General features: G+C 58.9%; 3 protein-coding genes across 3 annotated transcripts in view; 2 read left to right on the plus strand and 1 right to left on the minus strand.

Moving 5' to 3' along the window:
- Positions 1 to 673: 673 nt before the first annotated feature.
- On the plus strand, positions 674 to 7,010 carry CFAP157 (cilia and flagella associated protein 157). Its single transcript, XM_046668423.1, has 8 exons — positions 674 to 858; positions 3,002 to 3,273; positions 3,954 to 4,107; positions 4,548 to 4,815; positions 5,161 to 5,291; positions 5,517 to 5,667; positions 6,040 to 6,206; positions 6,337 to 7,010. Exons 1-8 carry the CDS (start codon positions 686 to 688, stop codon positions 6,887 to 6,889), a joined length of 1,869 nt encoding a protein of 622 aa, XP_046524379.1. The 5' UTR covers positions 674 to 685; the 3' UTR covers positions 6,890 to 7,010.
- Positions 6,841 to 8,977, minus strand: PTRH1 (peptidyl-tRNA hydrolase 1 homolog). The gene is made up of 5 exons (XM_046668435.1): positions 8,540 to 8,977; positions 7,949 to 8,168; positions 7,594 to 7,693; positions 7,371 to 7,416; positions 6,841 to 7,269 (listed from the first exon to the last, which is right to left on the minus strand). The coding sequence occupies exons 1-5, from the start codon at positions 8,633 to 8,635 to the stop codon at positions 7,087 to 7,089; spliced, it is 645 nt and encodes a 214-aa protein (XP_046524391.1). The 5' UTR covers positions 8,636 to 8,977; the 3' UTR covers positions 6,841 to 7,086.
- A 19-nt stretch (positions 8,978 to 8,996) lies between these two features.
- The window catches only part of TTC16 (tetratricopeptide repeat domain 16), a 12,544-nt gene continuing 662 nt past the window's right edge, over positions 8,997 to 20,878 (plus strand). Inside the window, exons 1-14 of the mRNA XM_046679805.1 lie at positions 8,997 to 9,167; positions 9,927 to 10,099; positions 10,431 to 10,521; positions 10,693 to 10,836; positions 11,628 to 11,728; positions 11,828 to 11,957; positions 13,995 to 14,209; positions 14,804 to 15,048; positions 15,411 to 15,552; positions 16,785 to 16,950; positions 17,490 to 17,632; positions 17,792 to 17,969; positions 19,510 to 19,596; positions 20,694 to 20,874. Coding sequence (XP_046535761.1) covers positions 9,150 to 9,167; positions 9,927 to 10,099; positions 10,431 to 10,521; positions 10,693 to 10,836; positions 11,628 to 11,728; positions 11,828 to 11,957; positions 13,995 to 14,209; positions 14,804 to 15,048; positions 15,411 to 15,552; positions 16,785 to 16,950; positions 17,490 to 17,632; positions 17,792 to 17,969; positions 19,510 to 19,596; positions 20,694 to 20,874 — 2,014 coding nt within the window. The 5' untranslated portion in view covers positions 8,997 to 9,149. The remainder of the gene's footprint in view (positions 9,168 to 9,926; positions 10,100 to 10,430; positions 10,522 to 10,692; positions 10,837 to 11,627; positions 11,729 to 11,827; positions 11,958 to 13,994; positions 14,210 to 14,803; positions 15,049 to 15,410; positions 15,553 to 16,784; positions 16,951 to 17,489; positions 17,633 to 17,791; positions 17,970 to 19,509; positions 19,597 to 20,693; positions 20,875 to 20,878) is intronic.

The raw sequence follows: 20,878 nt of genomic DNA on the forward strand, positions 1-20,878 counted from the left end.
AGGGGACAGAGAGGTCTTTGTCCACAGGGGTCAGCATGGGACAGATGCAGCTTGTCCACCGAACCTTGTGGAAAACCGGGCCAGGCTCTGGAGAGGAAGGTCGGGGGAGCCCAGCACGGGAGCCTCTGATATCAAATTCCATTTCTTACAATACGGCCCCGCCACCCTGCTTTGGGTGACCCGAGAGAATGATCATGCTGTGTAGCCGCACCACCAAAGAATCAACAAACTGGTCTCACAGCTTCAGGGGAGGGGCTCCTTGGCCTCGGGCCCCGTGACCAGCTTCCTTTAGTCCTGGGGGGCGCTGGAGAAGCCCCCGACCCCCGACTAGCCCAAAGGGCCAGGGTGGTGGTTTCTAGGGCTCCTCCCACTCTGATATTCCCAGGCCCCTTATTTCCAGGGAAAGAGGGGCTCCCCAGAGCCCAAAAGAGTGCCTAGAGAGCCTGGTATCCTGGTCTCTGAGATGCCATGGCCTGGGACACCGGGCCCAGGACCAAGGAGGTGCTGCCGGCCTTAGGCCTTAGAGGGGGAGACTGGTCGCAGATGCCCAGCCCCACTGGGGAAAAGGGCTGGGTCCCTTTAAGCCCTGCCTCGCTCCCTCTGTTCGTTGCTATGTATGAGACCAACTTCCTTAGCAACCACCTGGCCTCTTAAAGGGGAGCTGGAGCAGTGGTTGCCACCAGCCATGGCTCCCAAAAAAAAGGCAGGCAAGGCGGCCAAGGAGTTCGAGGTCAAGAAGAAGAAAGGGAACAAGAAGGATGCCGGTGTGGCCAACAAGCCCATGGAAATGCCTGTGGGCGAGGAGATCCGGGAATTCTACCACATCCAGATCCGAGACCTGGAGGACAGGCTGGCCCGGTGGGTGGGCCGGCAGGGAGGCTGGTCCTGTGGGTCAGAAGCCCTGTTCTGAGCTGGCCGCTGTGCAGGCTCAGCCAGGGGGTCCCAGGCCTCTGTCCTGGCCCCACCCTAGGATGTCCAGACGCCACCTCTACGCCCAGCCTCAGTTTCCTTATAGGTAACATTGAAAGCCTTCTCGATTTGAGGGAAAATGCATTTCCCGACCCCAGCTCTGCTCCCAGAGTCCTGGGGTCCCAATGCTAACTGGCAACTCCATCCCAGGCAAGCACCCCCTCCCCCTGCCTCCCTCCTGCTCTGTGGGATCATACACTTTATAAAAGGGCAGAGTTCAAATGGGGATGAACTGGAAATGGCGGCCCCCTGGCAGGTATATGGACATACATCCCTCCTTCCACCCGCCCCACCCTGGACCGAGTGCCTGGGCCCTGATTCCCTGCGCTGTGGTACCCAGCTGCTAAACCCAGTTGTTTCCCCTGGCCGGGCCTCAGTTTCCCCAAATGTAAATGAGGAGGGTTATGGCCTCACGACTGTGTGACCTGGGTGGTGGTATGTGGCAGGGGATTCCCTAACTTCCGAGACGCGTTCACTTGCCCAATTTTAAAACTAGTTTCCTCCCAGTTAAGATGCACTAGCCCAGTCTCAGGTGACCCTTAAAAGACAAACCCCTGGGGCCGGCCCCGTGGCAGAGTGGTTAAGTTCGCGCACTCCGCTGCAGGCGGCCCAGTGTTTTGTCAGTTCGAATCCTGGGCGCAGACATGGCACCATTCATTGAGCCACGCTGAGGTGGCATCCCACATACCACAACTAGAAGGACCCACAGCTAAGAATATACAACTATGTACCAGGGGGCTTTGGGGAGAAAAAGGAAAAAAAAAAAATCTTTTAAAAAAAAAATAAAGACAAACCCCTTTGGTGCCGAGTAGGCAGCCAGGCTTCCCCAGATGGTGTTGCAGATGCTCACAGCTAATGTGGAGTCCTTCGTGTGCACCAGGCGGTCCTGTGCTGGCCTTCACTGCATCCTTGAAACGGTCCCAAGAGAGAGGGCCTGACGCATAGCCATTACACAGGTGGGGACGGGAAGTCACCCCAGGAGGAGGAAGTGCCGGGAATGGGGCCGTGACCCTCCGACTTCCCTACCCCAGGCTGCTTCCTCCAGCCATCAAGCAGGTCATTCAGCACTGCGCCCTGCAGGGCCCCGTATGCAGTAGCCATTCAAAAGATGTTGGCTGAGTAAATTATGCAGTAAAACATCTTTCCAAATAACTTCTATCAATTATCTCACTGGAAACCGGTAAATTGATTATGTGACACTCTTAAAAATTCACAAGCTTCCCTCAAGCTGAGACACCAGATGGAATGTACTTGGGAAAAATGCATTTGGGAGACAGTCATTGGGCACTTACTATTTGCCAAGGCCTGAGAATATAGAAATGGAGGAGGTGAGGGGTCTGCCAAGTGGAGAAGACAGACATGAGACCAGGTCTTGACCGCCCAGTGGGGCAACGGCCAACCTACAGGAGGGCACCAAAGAGAGAGTCACAAATGTGGCTCAGGAACAAGAAGGCCCCACTGAGGAGGGTTCACTCAGTGGATGAGGGTAAGGAAGACAGCAGGTGCGAAGGCTCGGGACTGCAAAGTGCAGAAGTGTTAGGGAGGGTGCGGAGCTGGCGATGGCAGCAGTAAGTTTGTGGTTAAGAGCCTCAACTTTGGGGTCAGACTGACTCGGGTTCAAGTTCTGGTTTTGCCACTTACTCACCAGGAGTTTCTGCATCCCTCTGTGCCTGTGTTTCCTCATCTGTAAAACGGGTATAATCATCATAGGCCCCCTTCCTTACGGGCTGTTGCGAAGATTCAACAAATACACACTGAGTACCTACTATGTGCCAGGCACTGTCCTAGGCGTCGGGGACACAGCTGTGAACATAACAGAAAGGCCTCTGCCCTCAGGAGCTTACATTCTAGTGGCGTAACGAACGTAAAGCTGAGCACAGGTGTTGCCTGTGGTCATGAGCGCAGCTCAGAGGGCACAGGGCGAGATGAGGCTGGATTCCCAGCGTCCATGAGGAACCTCGAATGGCCCTCTATGGGCAGGCTCAGGGAAGCGGGCCAGCCCCTGGACCTCTCTGCCCTGCCCCTGCCTCAGGTACCAGCGGAAGTGGGACGAGCTGGCCGTGCAGGAGAAGCTGTTCCGCCAGGAGTTTGAGCAGCTGGCCAACAACAAGAAGGAGATCGTGACCTTCCTCAAGCGCACGCTCAACCAGCGGGTGGATGAGATCGCCGACCTCAACGAGCAGCTCCAGAGCCTGCAGCTGGCCAAGGAGATGGAGAAGGATGCCTTCGAGGCGCAGCTCGCCCAGGTGCGCCACGAGTTCCAGGAGACCAAGGACCAGCTCACCACGGAGAACATCGTCCTTGGTGAGGGGGCCCTGGCGGGCGAGCCTGGGGGGTACACGCCCCGGGGGCAGGAATCCAAGGCCCCGGCTCTTTGGGCTCAAATCCTAGCTCTACCACTACCTTTGTGGCCTTGGGCAAGCACATCTCTCCGACCCTCAGTTTTCTCACCGGGGAAATGGGGATAGTGCGTCTACCTTGAATAACAGCTGTGAGCTGCTTCCCACACATCGTCGTCCCTAACTCTCCCAGCAATCCTACGTTTGTAGGTGAGGAAGCAACTCCAGCAAGTGAAGTGTCTTGCCCGAGGTTACCCAGCTAGCAAGAGTTGTTTTGAGGCTTACTGACAGCCTGAGTGCCTGGCCCAGAGAAGGTGTTCAAATTCAGCAGCTGTTACCACTGTCACTTTCATGAGAGGGGAATAGAGGAGAGTGTCAAGCGAGGCTTCTCGGAGGAGGTGGACCCTGAACAAAGCTTCTTCAGATCAGTGGAGGAGAGGAGAGAGAGCACTCCAGACTAAGGCAATAAGGGTGGGCAGGACTGGGCACGGCAAGTGTAGGGACAGGGGGCCGGGCCTATTGGAAGCGTAGAAAAGGAGGACCCGGAGGACGTTGGGGGGGGGGGGTGGCTCAACTTGCTGCCCGCCCTGGGCCCTGCCCTCCTGCGGCAGCCCCTCACCAGGACTGTGCCCTGCGGTGGGGCAGGGGGGAAGCTGGCAGCTCTGGAGGAGTTCCGGCTGCAGAAAGAGGAGCTCACGGAGAAGTTCGTGTCCCTGGAGGACCAGCTGCGGAAGCAGGAGAGCGAGTACAAGGACTACGTGTACAACCTGGAGAAGAAGTCGGTGCTGGACAAGGACAGGTGGGCAGGCGGGTGCTGGGGCCCAGTCCTCAGGCCTCCCCCGCCTCAGCTTCTAGTGGAGGTACTGCGCTCGTTCATGGCTCCCCAGCCTGCTGCTCCTGAGCATCCTGGCTGATGGATGGAGGGTGGGCAAACACGAATAAGCTCCCCAGCTCCAGTCCTCACGCTGGAATAGGAGAACCCCTGAAGCTCCTTTTGACACTTTTTGTGACTTAAATTATATTTATTTAATAGGTAATAATACACTGATATAGTTTGAAATTCCAAAAGTACAAAGGGTTTACAGTGAAAAGCTCCCTGCCTGTAGCCCCGCCCATCCTGGGGGGGGTGGAGCGTAGAGGCGGCCCTCGGCGCTCTGGGGACCCTCACGTAGGAGGCGGGTGCCTGCGGCTTGTGCCCACTCTGCCTGACACCCCGCTACTCCTACCCATCCCGACTAGACTGAAGAAGGAGATCATCCAGCGCGTGAACCTGGTGGCCACCGAGTTCCGCAAGGTGGCCACCAGCCAGATGTGGGACACGACAAAGCGGGCCATCATGGAGAACAGCACTGTGACCCTGCAGCTCTCCAAGATATCCCAGCAAGGCATGCAGCTGCTGCAGGAGAACGAGCAGCTCAAGGGCACCCAGGACAAGCTGTGCAAACAGCTGGAGCTGCTGGAGAACACCCAGAAGGTCATGGCCCAGCACAGCAGAGGCCACCAGAAGGTGTGCCCACCAGGCCCTCATTGGGGGGGAACATGAGGGGCCCTGCCGGGAGGGCCTCACACTGCAGCTAAGTCACGAGGGGGGCAGGAGTGAGGGGACGGGGACTTCCTTGTGGGGGCTCTGGGGTGCTGGGCCCCACTCTGGGTTTGCTTAATTTGGCTTAAAGCCCTCATAACTGGTTAAAGTAGAACCCAAGCCTGGTAGCTGGCGGCTCTGCCCAGCTCTCGCCCAGAGATGTGGCCCCTCTGTACAAGGGGGCGAACCCTGGCTGAGTCTGGCTGGGGGCGCGGGCTGGCTGAGGGCCCACGGTAGGCCCAGGGTACGGCCACCTGTCCGCACTCGCAGATCATCCTCCTGCTGACGGAGAAGTGCCGTGAGCAACAGCAGGGCCCCGTGGAGGCCGAGCGGCTGCGCCTCCAGCTGAGCCAACTGGAGCAGAGCCTCCAGCAGCTGCAGAAGGACAACCAGGACCTGAGGTGTGGCCCGCAGAGGGGCGAGAGGGGGGAGCAGGCTGGGAGGCCAAGCTGGAGCCATCCCTTTTTGGCCACATGACACGGGCCAGTGACTTTCCCACTCTAGAGGGAGGGCCTGGAGGCCTTGTCCGTCAAACAGGCTGAGGTCCCCTAGGGGCTGGAGAGGAATGGCTGGGCCCATCGCCCTAGAGTGGGGAGGCGGCTGACTTGTCCCGGCCCCGGGCCCAGGAGCCAGAGAGACCAGCTGCGCCTGCAGCTGGAGCGGCAGCAGGCCGAGGCACAACGGCTACAGCACGAGCTGACCACAGAGCAGAAGGTTCGGGCAAGTCTGGCGACAGCCCTGGTCCAGGCCACGTCCTTCCTACAGAACATTCTGCAGGTGAACAGGAAGTGGGTGAAAGTAGGGGGCAGGGGGAGTGGGCCAAGGACAGAAACTGCTCAGAGATCACCAGGCCACCTGGAGAAGGCTGGGACAGGGCCAGATGCCCCATCTTTCCCCTGAAAGACTCCTGGCAAGTCTGCCCTTTTCTGATTCTGCACTTCGAAGATCCTTTCAAGGTCTCAAAGGAGCCGGGGTCCTTCTCTGAGGCCCTGGAAGGCCTCGGGCCTCAATCTTCCCATTTGGAGAATGGGGATCCCACCACGGCAGTGAACACTTTGAGAAAACGGGCACTGGTGTTGAGTTTCCCAGGTGGGTTGTGGGGCCACAATGGCCTGATTCCCACGGGCCCACCCCCTCCCCCACCGGCAGATACAGCCAGACAAGGAGGACAGCGACTTTGACATCGAGTTCCAGCTGCAGCACATGGAGATGCTAAAGCAGCTGTTGGCCATGCTCAGCTCAGCAGTGGTCCTGAGCCCCAAGATAGCTGTGTGCCCCCGCTGGGAGAGCCGGCCCTATAGCCTGCCCAGGGAGAGGTGAGTGAGTGGCCCTGTGTGACCTCAGAGGAGGCAGCTATGCGACTTGTCCAAGGGCTGTCCTCAGCTCACCCTGGGCCAGAAATCTGGCTCCTCAGAGCCTCTCTGAGTCTCAGCCTGCTCCCCACAGCCAGTCAAGCACCCAGCCACCCACGGGGACTCCGCTGCAGCAGCTATCTGGCATCACACCCTACCAGCCGGGGGACCTGGGCCTCGTCCCTCGACGGCCCCACATCCCACCCAACGCTGAGGACCTCAGGCTGCTTTCACACACCACCCGTGTGGGAACCTTCCAGGTACACAGTAGCCCTGAGGACAGTGTGCCAAGGGCTCCAGCGACAGCAAGATGGCAGCCAGCCCTGGGTGCAGAGCACGGCTCTGCCAGCTGTGTGGCCTTGCAGATGTGGCTGGACCTCTCCAAGCCTCCATTTTCCCAGCTGGAAAATGGGCCCAAAAAAGGTGTGGCAAGGTCTCAGTGGGCTAAGGCGTGCCCAAACATCCCCTGGGAGGGGGGCCTGCTGGACCTTGCCCTCTCCTCCTCTACAGGCAGAGGTAGGCTGGGAACCCCAGAGAAGGCCTCAGCTTCCAAACTGGCATCTTTCATCTTACAGATCCACAACGCTGGTTCTCCAAAAAGGTTCAAAAAGTTTAGTCTTCCTGGAGTTTTCCTACCTTCCAAGTAAGCCCCAGAGAGAAGGCCAGCCCGCATCCCAGAAATGGCCCGTTCCAACCACAGTCCCTCCTTTAATCCGTAGGCGGCCTGGAGCAGCCCAGAGAAGAGTTATATAAAAAGTGGATACCACAGGTTGGCGTGGCCCCTCTGTGGACGTGGCTGGGTGTGTGGGCACAGCCGTCAGGCAGGCAGCTGTGTCCCCCGGTGTCAGGGGCCTGACGAGGGCCCCCGGCTGCGCTCACGGATGTGGTCCAGGAGCAGGTCAGCAGCGCGCTCCAGCAGAGGAGGCAGCAGCTCCTGCTCGGTGGGGGAGAAGCAGCCCAGCACGTGGGCCTGCACCGCGTCGGGGTGCGGGGGGCGCCCGATGCCCACTCTCAGCCGCGGCATTGCCTATGCAGGAGCCAGAAGGGCCCAGGGAACACTGGTGAGCAGTGTCAGGGGGCCCCATGCTGGCCCACCCGACCCAGTGCAGGACAGAGGGTCAGACTCACATTGGAGTTGAGGCAGCTGATGCAGGACCGGACTCCATTGTGGCCCCTTCAAGAGATATGGGAGGGGCAGTTAGTGCTTCCCTGGGTCAGCACCCTTCACCCTACCCAGCCCAGCTGTGGTCAGAGCACCCTATTCCCTGCTGAGACGGGGGTCGGCACCCCTACCCCACTCCAGCTGGGAGGCCAGCTTGCCTATCCCACCCTGATGGGCTCAGAGCCTCACCTGGCACTTCCCCCCAGCTTCAGAGCCAGTTTCCCCAGGGGTTTGTCCAGCTCGTCATGCACCAGGTAGACCTCCTCAGCCGTCAGCCCGAACAGCTCCGCTTGGCACAGGGAAATGGTGGCCCTGGTTACTGCCATCTGCCCAGAGGGGGTCGTCCCAACTCACGGCTCCCATAAGGAGGGCCCACAATTAACCCCACTGCACATATAAACTGAGGCTCCCACAAGTACCCAGGGCCATGGAGCCACTGGAGCTCCACAGGCACCTGGAGGCGAGCCTGTGTGCCGCAGCCCAGAGTCCCCTGTCCAGCCCCTGCGCCCTCCCAGCTGGCCCGCCGCTGGTGCCCTCCACTCACCAGCCCGGGCCACGCTGCGCCCGTTGGCGTTCATGAGCCGTCGCGGCCGGAGCAGGACCAGCTGGGCATCCCCCAGCGAGGCCAAAGCGAGGTCGGCGGCGCAGCGCCGGTCGCGGGCCCAGCTCTCCGCCACACCCAGCCGCCGTGCCAGCTGCCCCAGCACCGCCATGCCCACGCTGTGCCGCGTGCGGGGCATTCCAGGGTTCCCCAGGCCGGCCACCTGCAGGCGGTACCAAGGAAACTGAGTCCCGACAACTCTCGCCACCCTCTATCTCACAGCGCCCCCTGGAACCCAAAGCAGGGGAAGAGAATCGGAAAGCAGGGCCGGAGTGGGGAAGGGGCGCGAAGACGGGGCGCAGAGACCCCGGAGACTCCAGAAGGCTGAGTGGACACTGGGGGCCCGCGGGCCAGGCAGACAGGGCGCCCCGGTGCAGCAGCAGAGTCCCTGGAAGTTTGCAGCCCCTCGGAGTATTGGACTCATTTCTAGATAAGAAAACTGAGACAAGGAATTGGGGGGACTGCCTTGGAGACAACAGCAAACTAAAGCTAGGGCCCGGGAGCCCCTGCGTCGCCGCCCCGCATTCCACTCACCAGCCACCGCTTCCCGGGAGGCCGGGGCTCCAAACCGCAGCGGCTCATGGCCCAGCTCAGCCACGGCCCCGCGCGCAGGAGCCCGGGCGGCTGCATGTTGCCCCATTCACGGCTTGGAGCCCGCCCCCTGACGTCACCAGCCCGCGGCCAATCGCGGCCGTCATCCGGGCAGGGGCCGCTGCCGGCGTCCAATGCGGGGCGGGCCGCGGGGCCGCCATGTTTCTGAGGGGCGGAAGTGGAGGGCGGCGGCCGTGTCTGCGTGCCCGCGCATTCCGCGGCGTGGCGTCACCGCGTCCCTGTGGGGTTTGTTGTGCGCCTCGCGGAGCCCTCGCTTGACCTCCCGATTGGGAGGAGGGAGCCGTGCTCTGGTCCCCGCTATGGCCTCCCCCTCGGTGCGGAAAGCCAGCAAGTCCTCTCCCCGCTGTAGCCTCAGCCTCCCCAGCTAATGAAGGTTTGCTAACCTTTTTCGGCTCAAACAACCCTTGGATTCCGGGGGCGTGGCCAGAGGGGCGGAGCCTCTGGGCGTCCTGGAGATGGTGCCTAGCAACGTTAGGGGTGAGGCCCGCGAGGGAGACGGCTCAAGCCCGGTGGTCCTCCTGGAAGGGGCCTCATGACAGACTCCGAAGAGGTGCGAGGAAAAGCTAAAGGCAGAGGGTCGGGGGAAGGAGACCAAGGCTGGGTTCCCAGGAAAGGTTTCAAGTACGGTAGAGGCAGGATCAGTGGCACAGTTCAGGAAAGTCCCAGGCCGCTGTGCAGAGAACAGAGGGCTTGGGATGTGTGGCTGGTGGGGAGGTCGGAGGGGTGGCTGGAGCTGGCGTCCAGGTAGAGATGGCATTGGCCCAGACGAGGGGGTGTGAGAAGAGGAGGGCTCTAAGAGCTCTTTAGGAAGGGGGACAGTCAGGATTTGAGGACTGATGGGACATAGGTCTCTGGCTTAGGTGGCAGAGAAGCTGGACTCATGGAGGTGGGAAAACCGGGGGCAGAAGTCAGGTGCTCAGGTTGGCCTGCTGGGCGTGAGGGTCCCAGAGGACCCCTGGGGCCTGCAGCTTGGGGCTGGGCCTGAGCTGGGGACATTAGAGTTTTGGGTGTCACTAGCTGGAGGTGGGAGCTGAGGGGGACCAGGAGGAGAGCAGAGGGTAGTGTGAGCATGAGAACCCTGACCCCTGACCTTAACCATAGATAGGAGAGGGAGAGAGGAAGGACTGGAGAGAGGGAGGTTGGAACATCACTAAGGGCTACAGGGCTGGGAGTGCCACCCACCCCAGATGGTGCCTCCTACCAGGCCTCATTTCCACCCCTCCTCCATCCTGTGAAATACCTGAGGAGCATGTCAGTGGAGTCGGGGTTGTCTCGGGGCCTGCTCCAGCTTGTTGTCCCTTGGTTCTAGGATGCCCTGGAGCTTGACCAGGCTCCCTCACAATGCATCCCAAAGCCATGGGTGTTTCCAGTCCCAAAGGGGACCACACAGCGCATCTTTGGGACCAGCCAGGTGTTCCAGAACTTTGAACGTATAAAACCAAAGGTCATGGGGTTAACAGTGCCCCTCAAAGTCAGGGAACAGTGAGTAACTACCTTGCCCTGGGATCTCAGTTTCCTACCCTGCACAGCCATTAACATGCTGTACAGCCTTGGGCCAGTTACTCTCCCTCTCTGGGCTTTAGTGAACTCAACTGTCTAATAGAGCTCTTCTACGTCAGAGGATACAAGGCTGCTGGCCTGATGAGTTCCAAGAATGTCAACCTCCTCTCCCTGGGTCTCTGTCTACCCCTCCTGTCTCCCCACCCAAGTCCGCCTCTTCCCAACCCACCCCTGCAGCCCCTGCTATATAATATGCCTGAGGCTGGTCCAAAGTCAGGGCCAGCCCCTCTGCCCGTGCCCCTGTGCCCCGCAGCTACTATCGTGGCCAGAGGTGCTTGGAGCAAGAAGACTGGGAGATGGCCGTGCTGTTCTTCTCCCGTGCCCTCCACCTGGACCCGAGGCTGGTAAGGGGGGCCTGGGTGGGCACGGGCAGTTGCTGGCACGCACCTCCCCCTCACTGTGGCACCTACCGGGCCCCTCCTTTCAGGGCCACCAAGTCCCTGCTAGTAACTGAGCATCAAGCTTCAGGGCAGACTGTGGGGACGGGACAGCAGCCTGGGTTCCCTCTCCCTCAGGTAGACTTCTACGCCTTAAGAGCCGAGGCCTACATCCAACTCGGTGACTTCTCCTCGGCCATCCAGAACCTGCGAAGGGCCATCTCCTTCCAGCCGGAAAACACCGACTACCTGGAGCGCCTCTCCTTTGTGCTTTACCTGCAGGTGCCTGGGCTGCCCCCCCAGGACCACGCGAGGCACCCCTCACACCCAGCCTGCTGGCTCTCCTCCAGCTCTGGGAGCTTTCCTTGCTCCTGGGACCAGCTCTGACTCCCTGGGGACCGCCTCGTCCCTGTATCTGTGTCCCCACCTGCTGCCACTCTCAGGGCCTTTCCCACCTCCCAAGTCGGTTTACTCTCAGGGCTGGGTGAAGTTTGGTAGCTTCGTCCAACAGAACTTTCTGCAGGAGCGACAATAATCTACTCTGCACTGTCGGTCTGGTAGCCACTAGCCACATGGAAGTGTGTGACTGAGGAACTAATTTTTCAATTGTAATTAATTAAATTTGTATAGCCACATGCCGCTGGTGGCTGTTGCATTGGACAGCCCAGATCCAGAGCATAGAGGTTCCCAGCGCTAAAAAGCTAACAGTGCCCCCCATTTGCAATTCAAAATAAAAACACTATTAAGCCATAAAATGCCAACAAAGCCCCAGATCTGTTTCTCTCTGTTCCTGTGTCTCTGCATTGCTGTCTGTCTCTCGCCAACTGTGTGTTTCTTGCTGTCCCTCTCTAGCCCTGCGTCTCCATCTCTGTCACGGTCTTTCTCTGTGTCTCTTGCTGTCTTTCCCCAGCTCTGTGTTTCTCTCCATCTCTGTGTCTCTGTCTCCCAGATCTAAAGGGCCCTGTCCCTTTCTCTTGTCTCTCTCCCCTTCTGCCCCAATGTTGCCCGCGCTGCCTGGTGGGTGCTGCTGGGCCAGGGTCACAAGCAGAAGTGACTGCCCGCTGTGTCCCCAGGGCCAGTGCCTGTTTGAGCAGTGCTCCTTCCGGGATGCCCTGAACGTCTTCTCGCAAGCCTCTGAGCTCCAGCCAGAGAAGCCCTGCTTCCGTTACCGATGGTGAGCGGCTCGGCACGTCATTGTGGGCCCTCGTCCTCCCGCAGCCCCTTCCCGTCCCTCTCACCCAGCGGACAGAGCACCTCTGCCCTCCGCCCTCAGCATGGCCTGTCTCCTGGCCCTCAAACGGCATGCTGACTGCCTCTCACTCGTCACCAAGGAAGTGAAGAATGGCACGACCAATCCCGATATCTACATCCTCCGGGCCAGGCTCTACAATTTCTTTGAGAAGGTAAAGCAGGGAGGGCAGGGCAGGGTCTGGCCTTCCCCCCGGCCTGGTTGCCCCCAGCACGCCCAAGATTACAGCAGGCGGCTAGGCTGTCCATGAGCCCAGAGCTGCGTCCCCACAGTGCCAGGGGGGCTCTGTCCTCTCTGGGTAGAGACCTCGACTCGCACTGACCACTCAGGTACCCAGTCTGGTATTTGTTCCATTGTCACTCAGCCCTGGCTCTGTGCCAGGCATGCTCCAGCCCCCAGAACCCACAAGGTGACAGACCTATGCTGTACCTGCCCTCACGGAACACCCAGCCCAGGGCAGACGCCACTAAGCATAACTACACACAGAATGAGTGTGTGCACATCCTCGGGCAGCCAGGACCCCTTAGAAAGGGCAGCCCTTCCTCCCCCTCCTCCTCCTCCTCCTCCTCCTCCTCCTCCTGCCACCTTTCTTTCCTTATTTGCCTCAGTGAGCATTTACTAAGCATCCCCAGCTGGCGCAACCCCTGGGCTCGGCATGGGGATGACAGTACAGGAGCAAGGGAGACTTGGGGTCACAGGGAGGAGGTGGGGAGTGCTGGGCAGGGAGGAGGGGACTGCAGGTGTGTGAAGGTGTTGGGCAGGGTCTTGCAAACCAGGAGGACTCTTCTTCCTGGGGGCAGCGGGAGCCCCCAAAGGGGTTCCCCTTTGAGAGGCAGCGGCCTTCACAAAGATCCTTCCAGCGGCCAGGGGGAGTGTGGGAGGGGCAAGTCTGGAGGCCGGGAGCCTGGGGAGGAGGCGGGTTGCCATCCAGCGTGCAAGGAGGGGGTACGGGGAGGTCAGCTGTGAGGGTAGTCAGGAGCAGGCCGTTCCACAGTCCTTTGGAAGGCAGGGCAGAAGACTGACTGGGGGCGGGTGTGAGGAAAAGGGAGCGATCCAGAACAATGCCCGGTAATCCGCCTGGCCACGTGGGTGCCAGGGAGCTGGGAGACTCAAGACAGGGAGGAGCGGTTGGGTGGGGCTGGGCGGGGTGCACTCAGCTCACCAGGCAGGCATCCTGGGGGGGTTGGAAACGTGAGCCTCGCTCTGCTGGGGGCTGGGCCTCTGTGCCCACGCGTGAGTCAGTGGGAGAGTCTCCTGCACAGGTAGGAGACTAGTAATTATCGAGAATTGTTGTTGACAGTCCGGATTTTAGCTGCTGCCGCCACCCCAGCCTCTGTGACACATAGGCACGTTCTCAGCACTTTACTCATGTTTCTCGCTAAGGCTTGCAGTAACCTTTTGAGGCAGACAGAATCCATTGTCCTCTTTTCACAGATGATGAAACAGGTCTAGAGGGCGTGGGTGACTTACCCAAGGTCCCAGAGGCAGTTCTCAGTGGTGCTGCTGCCATGAACCCCAGTCCCCCGGCCCCAGAACCCTGCCGCTAGCCTCCGCAGTCTTCCCCCGCCTGACCTCCACTCACGCCTGGTGTCCACACCGTTTGCCCCACTCGTCGTCCAACCAATTACCCTACAGAACACAGGGTGCTTGCTAAAACTGTTTGTTGGTTGACTGACAGACCTGCTCACCCAGTGGAAGGTATTTGCCTGGGGATGTTTTCTGTTTATGCCCAGGCCTGAATCTGTTCTTGGTCAGAGTTGTCTGAGGCTTAAAGGTCAAGGGAGTGGGGGAGGGTGTGCAGGGAAGAATAGGGAGGACTTGACAGTCGTGATGAGGGGGCCACACCCTCCCCCCACCTCGACTGAGCCTCGCAGAAGTCCTCCAAGGATGTGGCATCTGTAACCCCATTCTACGGCAGAAACCACCAGGGCTGACCTGGCTCACCTGAGGTCACATCAGGAAAGAAGCCAGCACAGATAGGGCCTGGGATCGGATTTTCCCACAATGCTTCTTGCCTCCTTCAAGAGGCAGAAAAAGTGGAACAGCAATGCAGGGGCACTGAGGATGGGTGGCGTGATGCTGGCCTGCCCAGAGAAAGGCCCCTACAGGCCTGCAGTTCTGCCTCCCCCCACTGGGCAGGGCGGGGCTCAGCTTGGCCTACATCCCTGATGCCACCCTCGGCCTCCTGCAGCCCAACCTCTGCTATCGAGACCTGCACAGAGCCTTGCTACTGGATCCCAAGCACCCACAGGCCAAGGTGCTGCTCAAGATGATGGTGGACCAGTCCCAGAAGGCACGTCAAGATGCCGGCATCCTAGCTGTGCAGGGCAAGCTGCAGAATTCGCTGAAACACATCAACTGTGCCATTGAGAACAACCCTCTGGACCCCAGCTTCTTCCTCTTCCGGTACTGGGTGAAGAGGTGCCGGTCTTGGGTCCTGCTGTGTGGTCTCAAGAGAGCCTCAGTTTCCCCATCTAGCCTCTGATAATCTTTCCCTATTCCCGATTGGCGTCAAGGCATCATGGGAGGTGGTCTCTGCTACTGCCCCTGGTGGAGGGGCAGGCAGCAGCCTCAGTTAACCTGGGAATCCTGGACCCTCAGGCCTGCTGAGCAGTTCACACTGGGAAGGTCAGCCCAGCTCAGTGGACAAGGCTTGGGTTTCATTCTGGCCCCCCAAAAAGACTCACACGGGGCCATTTAACTTCCTTGAGCCTCAGTTTTCTTATACAAACAGTGGGGGGTGAAACTGCTGTCCTTTAGCATAGAAGCTGTCATACACCTGGCTCCCATAAAGAAAGAGGGAAGCTATTTTTGAGAAAATTACCAGGGATCTAGCAGGTTATCTGAGTAGGAATCCAGGACCAGCCCCACAGGCCAAACCTAGTGCACGAGGTGGGAGCCCCCCACCCACCTCCACGGGTCAGGAGGCCCAGAGCCGGCAGCTGCTTGCCTCACCCCCAGTCAGTAGGGTGCTTTGGCATTCATGTCCCTCTCCCACAGAGGGACCTTGTACCGCCGGCTCCGGGAGTTTGATGGGGCGGTGGAGGACTTCCTGAAGGCGCTGGACATGCTGACGAAGTGCCAGGAGAACTTGGTGCAGCAGGCGCAGCGCCAGCTGCTGCTGGCCTACAACGACTTCGCCGTGCACTGCTACATGCACGGCGCCTACCAGGAGGGCGTGCTGCTGCTCAACAAGGCCCTCAAGGACGAGCAGCAGGAGAAGGGCCTCTACATCAACCGCGGCGGTGAGCGGGGCGGCCGGGCGGGCCAGCCCTCGCCTCTCTAAGGCCTGGGCTGGGCGCTTGAGGCCCCTGAGGGAGGGAGGGAGGCAGGAGGCAAAGAGGAAACAGTTAAGAGTCCCAGTGTCCCGGGGAAATATTGCCTTAGACAAACTGGCTACAGTCTCTTCAAAATGCTCAGAATCAGGCAGCTGGGAAAAGGTACCCCGAGGCACGGAAAACCTCTGCAGCCGCCCGCGACAGCCCCGGGAGTTACCAGCCTCCAGTTTCAGGCCCCGCCCCCTGGGGCTGGAGCAGGCTGGGCTGGGGCTCCTGGGCACTGGGGTTGGGGGCCCACTCAGCCCCCGCCCCGGGTCCCCGGGCGCCAGATTGCTTCTTCCAGCTGGGCAACCTGTCCTTTGCTGAGGCGGACTACCAGCAGGCGCTGGCGCTGAGCCCGCAGGATGAGGGTGCCAACCTGCGCATGGGCCTGCTGCAGGAGAAGATGGGCTTCTGCGAGCAGAGGAGCAGGTGCGCCCGCCGTGGGCGGGGCCGGCGGGGTCTGTGGGCGGGGCCGTGGGCGGGGCGGGGCCGGCGCGGGTTGTGGGCGGGGCCGGTGGGGCTGTGGGCGGTTCCGTGGGCGGGGCCTGCGGGGGCTCTGGGCGGGGATGCGGAGGGCTCTGGCCTGGCCTGAAGCCACCTTCTGGGATCCACCGGTCAAGATGCCTTTGCTCTCCCAGTTATGTCTCCTAAATATCGATTTTATTTTCCAAGTCTTCGCTAAGCATCCTTTTTTTCTCTGAATATTATTATGGTAATTGAGCTTTTTATAAAAAATTTAAGTGTTCAGTAATATGTAAGTCAGAACATGGAAGTGCCTTCTAATATTTGCCTTCCAGCGCCTCCTTCCACCCCACATAAGTTTGGTAAAGATTCCTCCAGACTGTCCTCTATGCTTATATTCACAATTATTATCATTTTACAAAAGTGAGGTTGCGCTGAACTGTGTTTTGACTCGTTTTTTATTTCCCGTGGCATTGCGTACAGGACTACCTCATTCTCTTTCATTGTCTGCATAGTGTTCCATTCTGTGGAGGTACCACAGTGAATTTCTTTAGACAATCCTTTGCTGATGCATATTTGGGCTCTTTTCCATTTTTATTATAAAGAATGCTGGATGAGCACCCAGGACATATGCCTTTGGGCACTTATACTAGTAATGCTGTAGGTAGATTGCTGGAAGTCATCTTGTTGGTCCAGCAGCTTTTGCATGTTTATTGGTCGTTATGGCCTGCCCAAATCTTTTGCCCATTTTGTATGAAATTACTAATTAAGATTTTTTTTTTTTTTTTTTTTTGGTGATCAGTTCTTTGTAGGCTGGGAAAGTTAGCTTATCATCTACCTAATGTGGCAAAATATATTGTCCCTATTTATTGATTTCCTTTGTGGTGTTTTTGCTAGTCAATAATGTAGGATTTAATCATAGTCAAAGTCAATTTTTCATTTTTAGCTGTTGGGTTTGTGACATCCTCAGAAAGGCCCTTCCTACTCCAAGATCAGAAAAACATTCATTTATGTTGGGGTTTTACACTAGGATTTAGGTGTTGGGTCCATCAAGAGTGTAGCTGGTAGAAAGAGAACAGAGGGGCATGTGGGGGGTGAGCAGAGACCAGTCTGGTTTTCCCGAAACTCCCCACTGGGGCCCGAAGCTGCCATCTCCCTGCAGGGCGCCCAGCTCATAGCAGGCCTGCTGTGTCCTGCAGGCAATTCCATAAGGCAGAGAACCACTTCTCAATGGCTATCCAGCACAACCCCAAGAGGGCCCAGTATTACCTGCATCGCGCCAGGAGCCGGCAACTCCTGCAGAACATTTTTGGGGCCCGCCAGGATGTTGCCACTGTCCTCATCCTCAACCCCAAGCAACCGAAGGTGGGTTCCTGCTGGGCCAGGAGGGTGGGCTCCAGAGTCAATACCCCTGGCCACCTAAAGATCCTCCCTGGCCCTAAAAGAAATCTGGTTCCCTAAGGGCAATAAGATCTGCCCGTGTGGGAACGCTTATGACGCGTCACGCACTGTTCTAGCCACTTCCGCTTGCATCCCTCTATTTAACTCTCTTCAGCACCCCTGCGAGACTGTTAACATTATTATCACCCTCAATTTACAGATGAAGAGGGTAAGGCTCAGAGAAGTCAGTTCCCTTGCCCCAGGTCACACATCTTAGAGGTCAGACCCTCATCTGGCTGGTCTAGAACCCACGGTAGACCCCCACCAGTGTTCCTTCTCCAAATACTTACTTTCTCCTGGTCTCCTGATAGTTTGGGGGCAAAAAGGGCCTGGCCTTTTAGAAACAATCTGTAAAGCCTTCCCTGTTCAGCCCTGAGAAGGGACTCTACGAGGGCAGGGCAGCAAATGCCATCTGCCCCCTGCCCTGGCTCACACCTGGCTCTGGTTGCCCCCTTTCCTGGCAGCTGCTCCCACTGGTAACCAACCTCTTCCCGGGCATGTCAGTGGAGGAGGTGCTTTGCAGCCAGATGGCCCACCTGGCCAGGTTGCAGCTGGACCGGGTGATTCTGAGCAGCCCAGGGACCAGCATCCCTCAGCGCATCATGGGGTAAGCTTCTTGAGCGGGAGCTGCAGGCCCAGAGTGGGGAATGGCCGGTCTCAAGGCTCCTCTGGCGCCAGCTGCTGCCTTAGGCCACTGTCCAGTCCCCGGGGATGCTGGGGTGAGTCAGGGAGACTTATCTGGTGCTCTGGGGCCGTGGCTTGGCAGGCAGCTCAGGGAGCGGGAACTGGAGCGCCAGAAGGCCCGGGCCCTGCAGCTCTCATGGAAGCTGCAACAGCCTTTGTCTAAGACCCCCAAAGAGCTGGAGGCCACTCCCCACGTCGTGTGGGCAGAGCTAGAACACTCGGAGGAAGAGGTCAGCGTCCCCAAGAAGGAGGAAGAAAAGGTGAGTGAGCCGCACCCCGGGGCCTGGGGCCCAGGGCCCTTGAGGTCCAGGCTGGGGTGCACCCGAGCGAGCCAGGGCTGAGGGATGCAGTCTGGCTAGAGGCTGGCTTCCAGGTCTGGCTCTGGCCCTGCTCAGCTGGGGGACAAGTGGGGACCTCTTGCTCTGAGATGGGGGTGGTATTAGTGAGGGGTGCCCCTGAGGGAGGGCGCATGAGGATGTGGGCCCCTCACAGAGAGAGGCCTTCCCACGCTTGCTTTCATACATTCTGCTGTGTGCACTGGCCACTCAAGCCAGAATTTTGTTAAATTTTGCTCTTAAGTTCATTTCTAAAAACTTCTTATTGAATGCAACCTGAATACAGTAAGTACACAAATCATAAGTGAACTGTTGGATAACATTTCACAAGCTGAATCCACCCGTGACACCGTTATCCAGATCGAGAAAGAACTCAGGCCCACCTGCCCAGAAGCCCCTTCATGCCCGCTTCTAGGCCCCTCCCTCAGCCCAGCGCACGCCACGAGGTTGTCCTGATTCCTGACCCCGTAGATGAGTGTGCCTGCTTGTCACATTCATGGACAAGTACGGTGCGCCCTCTTGTCTCCAGCTCCATTAGTTAGCGTGACATTTGTGGGATGTGTCCAAGTTGAACAATCTCCACAGCTCGTTCTTACTGCTGTGGAGATTCCATCCGGGGATATTCCGCCATTTACTTATCCACTCTACTGTCGCTGGACACAGGCAAAGTTGTGTCCAGAGGAACTTTGCACAGCTGAAGTACAGGGAGCACCAACATCCCCCTTGCCCTAAATGGAAAACACGAGCTCTACATTTTCCTAGCTCACGCCAGATCCAGAAATACAAAACTCCAGTCTGTGTGAAACGTCAGCCCCATGAGGTCCTCGTGGGCTCCCGCCCTCAGGGAGATGTTGAGCCAGCACCTGTGCATTAGCTTAGCACCCTGCAGCTCTGCACACACCCCCTTGCTTCCACACTGCCCGCAGGCGTGAACCCCACTGCCTACAGGTATGAGTGGCCGGAGCAGACCAGCAGCCGGGAGCCTGGCTGTGGAGTCCCGCAGACCAGGAGTTAAGCCCCGCTTCTCTCCTTAGCTGAGTGCCCTGAGCAGGCTGCTTAGGTGCCGGGAGCCTGGGTCTCCTGGTCCATGAAATGGTTAATAGCAGTAATTCCCTCCCAGATGTGTGTTGAGGCTGAAATGGGATAAGGCAGGTGAAGCAGGGAGAAGCTCCTCACTTTCTCACTAGCCATTCCCCAGGGTACGGCACTTTCCAGAAGCCTGTCCCACACTTGAACTAACTTGCTTTTTGCAGCTGGGGCTCTGAGACCCACACAGCGTCTTGTGGGTCCCTTCCTCACAGTGCTGTGCCTGTCCCCTTCCTGTCCAGTCTTAGCCTCTCCATGTCCCCAACCAGCCCCAGCCTAGGACCCTTGAGGAGCTCCAAACTGCTGGCCTTCCAGAGCTGTGGCCACTGGCCTGGGGCCTCTTGCAGCCTGTGACTGCCCAGCCTGTCTCCTGCCCTAGGAGGAGAAGCCAGAGCCCGCCCCCAGCAGGGTAAGGTCCCTGTCCAACAGCTGCCTCGACCAGACGTCCCGGGCTCCATCTTGGGCTGTAAGTCCCCTGTGCTCCTGCCGGGCCTGAGTGAGCCAAGGCAGCGGAGCAGGCACGGGTCAGGGGCAGAAAATCCCTGGCCTGGGTGCAGACTTGGGCCCTGCTGCTTCTAGATGTATGGCTCTGCAGTGGGAGTAACAATGCCCACTTTGTAGGGGGTGTAGGGAGCCCTCGGTGAGGGGCTGCCCAGCACAGAGCCTAGCGTGCCAGCTCTTCCTCTGAAGCACTTCACAGCTGCTGCTGCTCCACCCTCATTCCCCTCTCAGGCCCGTCTCTTTTCTCTCTGCCCCATTAACTTCCCCTGAAAGAAGCCACAAACCCTGTGCATGTTCAAGGGGCTTTTACCCTCAATTCTGCCAGGCACCAGGGTGAAACACCCAGAAATGCCTGGAACAGAGTCCCAAGGGCAGCTGTGAGCAGTCCAGGGTAGGGATGAACACAACAGTGGCCAGCCCCTCCCTCCACTCAGTGCAACTCAACAAATGCATCGAGTGGCCAGGGCTGGGCCTGTGCCAAATGCTGGCCGAGGCATGAACGGCCCAGTCCTTGCCCCGGGGAGCTCTTGGTCCTGAAGGGATGAAGGCCCACAGGTAAACAGATACCCAGGATAGTGTAGACACACAGTGGAGGGGAGTCCAGGGCTGTGGGGGCATTTAGCCCCGATGGGGGCTCAGGAGGGCTTTCAGGACCTGAAGGAAGAGTTGGGTTAGCCAAGTGTGGGAGGGGTGGAGCAGGGGACTGCTGCAGGCAGGGACCTGGAGCCCTGCAGGCTGTTGGCTGTGGCTGGAATACAGAGGGTGGGGGCAGCCAGCAGAGTGGAGGCCAGGGCTGGGCGGCGGGGCCCCGCGGCATCTCCCCTTATCTTCTAGCCCTGGTCCACCTGCAAGGCTCAGGTGCTGAGGAGGCCTGGGCTGGCATGATCTGGCGGGCCTTCCCCGTGGCCATGCAAGGCCTCTGGGATCTAGGCAAGGGTGAGGGCTAGAAGCCTCTTTTCCCTGGAGCAGTCTGGGGAAGGTGGCCTGACAGGTGCTCTTGGCACACCCTTCCTAGTCAGGACCACGTCCATCTCAGAGACAGAGACCTCTACTATCTGCCAGGAATACAGGAGCACCTCGGCCACTACTGTGACATTCTCTGACTCCTCGGTGCTTAAGACTCAATCCTCAGACTTGGAGAACAGCTGCGGAGATCTAAGCCTGAACCGCAGCCCCAGAAAAAACAAGACTGCTCAGGGTCAGAGCCGGAGGCCCAGCAAGACGGAGGCCAATCAGAGCCAGAGCCG

Source organism: Equus quagga, chromosome 1, assembly GCF_021613505.1.
Source record: "Equus quagga isolate Etosha38 chromosome 1, UCLA_HA_Equagga_1.0, whole genome shotgun sequence".
NCBI classification, from domain to species: Eukaryota; Metazoa; Chordata; class Mammalia; order Perissodactyla; family Equidae; genus Equus; species Equus quagga.